This window comes from Ictalurus punctatus, chromosome 2, assembly GCF_001660625.3.
Source record: "Ictalurus punctatus breed USDA103 chromosome 2, Coco_2.0, whole genome shotgun sequence".
Lineage (NCBI taxonomy): Eukaryota > Metazoa > Chordata > Actinopteri > Siluriformes > Ictaluridae > Ictalurus > Ictalurus punctatus.
The window spans coordinates 24,774,647-24,778,904 of NC_030417.2; the positions used below are offsets into that span (position 1 = coordinate 24,774,647).

General features: G+C 40.5%; 1 protein-coding gene across 3 annotated transcripts in view; it reads left to right on the forward strand.

The window, feature by feature from the left end:
* Positions 1-2,695, forward strand: part of alyref (Aly/REF export factor) — a 3,204-nt gene extending 509 nt beyond the window's left edge. Inside the window, exons 1-6 of one of the 3 annotated variants that reach the window (XM_017493220.3) lie at positions 1-777; positions 1,462-1,626; positions 1,728-1,875; positions 1,950-2,034; positions 2,135-2,318; positions 2,407-2,695. The exon at positions 1-777 is cut by the window's left edge and continues 111 nt beyond it. In XM_017493220.3, coding sequence (XP_017348709.1) covers positions 613-777; positions 1,462-1,626; positions 1,728-1,875; positions 1,950-2,034; positions 2,135-2,318; positions 2,407-2,421 — 762 coding nt within the window. In that variant the 5' untranslated portion in view covers positions 1-612 and the 3' untranslated portion in view covers positions 2,422-2,695. The remainder of the gene's footprint in view (positions 778-1,461; positions 1,627-1,727; positions 1,876-1,949; positions 2,035-2,134; positions 2,319-2,406) is intronic. The other 2 variants (XM_017493202.3, XM_017493212.3) reach the window with 2 other exon arrangements.
* The last annotated feature ends 1,563 nt before the right edge of the window (positions 2,696-4,258 follow it).

A 4,258-nucleotide genomic window follows, 5' to 3' on the forward strand; every position in this document is an offset into this window, starting at 1 on the left:
CTAACTCTTGTCAGCCGTGCTACATGCCCCTCCGGAGTTTCTCTGGAAATGTGATGTAATGTGGAGAAGCTCGTTAAAATTGGCTTTTAAGTTGTACATAATATTCTCTCTCCTCCCCACACCCCATTTTGTCTTTTTCATCGCTTTGAGAAATCAAGAGTATGGAGCAAATGAGCTAACTTGGCTACATCGTGGCTAAAGTGGCTTATCGGCTAACCTTCAGCGACCGGCGCCATTTTGGAACCAACATCTTCTCTGTCGTTGAAATGGTGGCTTTTCAACTTGTGTTTTCTTCCTCGTGCGATGCTCAACACCTGAAGGCCTCCGAGATGACCAGCGATGTGACTCGAAGATTTCAACTTTTTTGTTGTTCCCTTTAAGCCCGAAGCTGAATGCGGCCTGTTTTCTTGGTGGAATCCTTTGTCTGGGAGGGGCCCGTGTTCACACATTCTTCAGATTAGTGCTAGTGTTTAACGTTAACATACAGCAGAAAATGGACTTTAGCTTAGTCGAACAACCTTAAGCCTTGTTTTATATTAGATGGTGGGAGCCTAAAGCTTATGTTAGGAACAGCTTCTACATTACAACCTGTGCCAAAGTGTCTTTTTCAAAATGGACGCTCGTTGGTCCCAATGGCTTGCACAACACACACAGCCAGTAAATGGACATTTTTCATCGTCTCATCTTGCACTCGATGGACTTCAGAGATTCATCCCGCGCCATTTTTTTCCCCAGAGGAGATCTCAGAAAATCGGCAGTGGAACATCACATCTGGAGGTCTAGGATTCATTTAAATTGAACGGCAAGAGACTTTGGGGGTTGTTTTGGTTGCTTTGCTAATGTAGCTGCTTCCTTGTGGGTGGGCAGGAATATCAGTATAATAAGGATAACACTAAGCTGCCAGGTGTAGGTGTTTGGAAATTTGCACACCAAAAAAAAAAAATCAGTATTGTACCTTTTTGTTTGTGTCCCCCCCCCCCCCCCCCCCCCCCCCCCCCCCCCCCGAGCTGTAAGTGAGGTAGAGCAGTATTTTCCTTGAGACATACCAGACAGTTCTAACACCCAGACAAGTCCATTCAAAACAGTGTCTGTGCTAGGTTAGATAGAGCAAATTGTAGACTTGGTGGATCTTGGGTAATGGGCTGAGATGTGCTTTTTCTAATATCAGGTGTAATTTATATTCCTTCCCTTATGTTTTAACCGGCACTGATCTGGATTCCTACACTTGGTGCACAGTGCTGTACGCGTTGCAGGGTTTTTTTTCTCTTCTTTGCATTGGTTTACTTGTTTGTAATGATGGGGTGGGCAGGGATTGCTGGATCGCACTGAACGCAGTTAGCTGGGTGCCGCTGGCCTTGTTGAGGTGGAGCCCCCCTGCTTGCCCCAGCACCCAGCCGAGTGGACTGTCAGTGAGAGACGGGATCCGAAGTCAGCAGGTGCGTTCTCTCTCGTTTGTTGCAGCCCAAGCAGCTCCCTGACAAGTGGCAGCATGACCTGTTCGACAACGGTTACAGCACCAATTCTGGAGGAGGTGGTGGCGGCGGAGGAGGAGGAGTGGGCGTGGAAACTGGCGGGAAGCTGCTTGTATCCAATCTTGACTTTGGTGTCTCCGATGCAGACATTCAGGTATTATTTAAGTGATTAGCCATTACTACAATATTGTTTTATGATCAACATGTAGAGTGTCTTAATCAGTTGAAGCTCATGAGTGTATTCCTTCTATACAGGAACTTTTTGCAGAATTTGGCACCCTGAAGAAGGCTGCGGTCCATTACGACCGGTCCGGACGCAGTCTTGGCACGGCAGACGTCCACTTTGAGAGGAAAGCAGATGCTTTGAAAGCCATGAAGCAATACAACGGTGTTCCTCTTGATGGTGAGTTCTGACTTGGTCTGATTTTCTTTCTTTCAGATGTAGTAAAGCCTACTGTAAGCTTACTGATGGTTAAGCTTTTGATTCTGTTCTAGGTCGCCCAATGAACATTCAGCTAGTCACATCACAGATTGACGCACAAAGACGAGCTCCAATGCAGGGGTAAGCAATGTTTCTTTAACTAGGAGCACACTTTGAGTTGGTCTTTGTGCAATACAAAAGATATAATTTTTACTTTTTTTTTTTTTCTTTTCTTCTGCAGTCTGAATCGTGGTGGTGGAGGCATGAACAGGAACAAGATGGGGAGCTTTGGAGGCATGCAGAGAGGACGGGGAGGTCGGGGAGGTGGAGGGCTCAGAGGCCGTGGCAGAGGAGCAAGGGGCAATAACAAGCAGCAGCTTTCAGCAGAAGAATTAGATGCCCAGCTAGATGCCTACAATGCCAGGGTATGTTCCATTTGCCATATTTTTCTTGAGGGGAAAGTAAACTGGATTTTTCACTTTTGTGTGACTGTTTTCCTTTTGGTCTTCACAGATGGACACCAGCTAAATGGCCCGATCTGTTCGTGCTGCGGCTTTCTGACAGCATCGTGGGATGGTTGTTACCGATTTGAAATGCCGGACGTTTTACATTTACTTGTCTTCAAAAGTGATTTAAATTTGTGTACCAGTTTTCTCCTTTTAAATGCTCTGACATTTTTTACCTACCATTTTGTTTTATTTTCTTTTTGAAAACCTAGTCTGACTGTAGGACTTGTGTGGGGAGGTGCTTGGTTTTACCTTCCCTTTATAGTTCATTGTAATAAAACCTGCAGTACATAGTATCCAAGAAATGACTCTGCTTCCTTTTTGTATACAAGCAATTAGTGTTAAATTTCAATGTACAGATATTGGATGGTTTGTAAAGCCATCGTCAACTAGTTAATCTTGTTCCAGTGCTGTTAGTACTGCATATGATGTCTAAGATTTTAGGTGAACTCCCAAGGCAGATTAGTTTGCTCTACATTAGGTTGGTCTTTTCCATCTTTTATAGCCCTCCATACTTGCTGTATGTTAATCATGTTAAACATTTGTACATAATGGCAGTGCTGTTAATGAAGTCTCATGATTCAATTAAAACACTTTCCGGAGTCTTATCCGCTTTGAAAAACTGTTTCTACAAATGGTATTTTTCATTATGAATGTATATTCTGTTTGGCAGAATACATGCCACTTTCTTCTGTTTATGGGATGGTTGGAACAGCAATCATTTGGAAAATATGTTGGACTTGTTGGGGGGGCATGCCTTTTAAGCCTTGCCTTGAAAGAGAAGAACCTGATATTTATAGGCACTTAAAAGGGTTGTGTGGGTTTTTTAAAATTATTTTTATTTTAAAGTCAGTATAGTAAATACCATACGAAACTGTCATGTTCCAGATGTGGAGCAAAATATATTTTGTAATCTTGACTCTAGCTGGTGTGTAGCACCTGGCATGTTGGCTTACTAGGCCTCATAAGCCTAATAAAAATTTAAGGTAGGGAAACCTAAAACTGTAGGCCAGTGTGCCTCTAGGACATGCTGGAAAAGCATCCTTTAATCTATATATGAGTACTTGGTATTAGATTAGTAGTTTTTGCAATCAGCCATGATGAGTCTGAATTTGTACTTGTAAATGTATACATCATGATTTGGGGGTCAAAATTGCTGTATGCCACAAACTACAAGTGTAATTGAGCAAGAGAGAAAATTCTTAGTAGTTTTAAGTTACTTCTGGTTAAGTTTCAAATGTACTTTGACTCTAAGACAAACACTTTCTATTGGACCCAAAGTGTGTGTGTGTGTGTGTGTGTGTGTATATATATATATATATATATATATATATATATATATATTTATATATATATTTATATATATATATATATATATTTTTATATATATATTTATATATATATATATATATTTTTATATATATATTTTTATATATATATTTTTATATATATATTTTTATATATATATTTTTATATATATATATATATATATAATGCAAATATATCAAATATGTAAATATTGTGTATGTATGTGTATATATGTGTATATGTATATATGTGTATATATATATATATGCATAAACCGTGACTGTAAGGTAGCCGCCTCTACGAGGCTTTTTACACCAGCTGTAAGTGAACCTACCCACATTCTTAGTGCAAATTGGTGGTGTTTTAATTTCAAAACTCTGCTGTCTTCATTAAACAGAGCTGTCGATTATTAAACCGATAAAAACAACAACAAAAAAAACAATAAACAACGAGCTCTTCACTGACGAACACAAACGGACGAGACGTTTCCACGACGCCGGTTTTTGGCTCACGCGCTCATTTCTGGAGGGCGGAATGCTTATTCTTGTGCG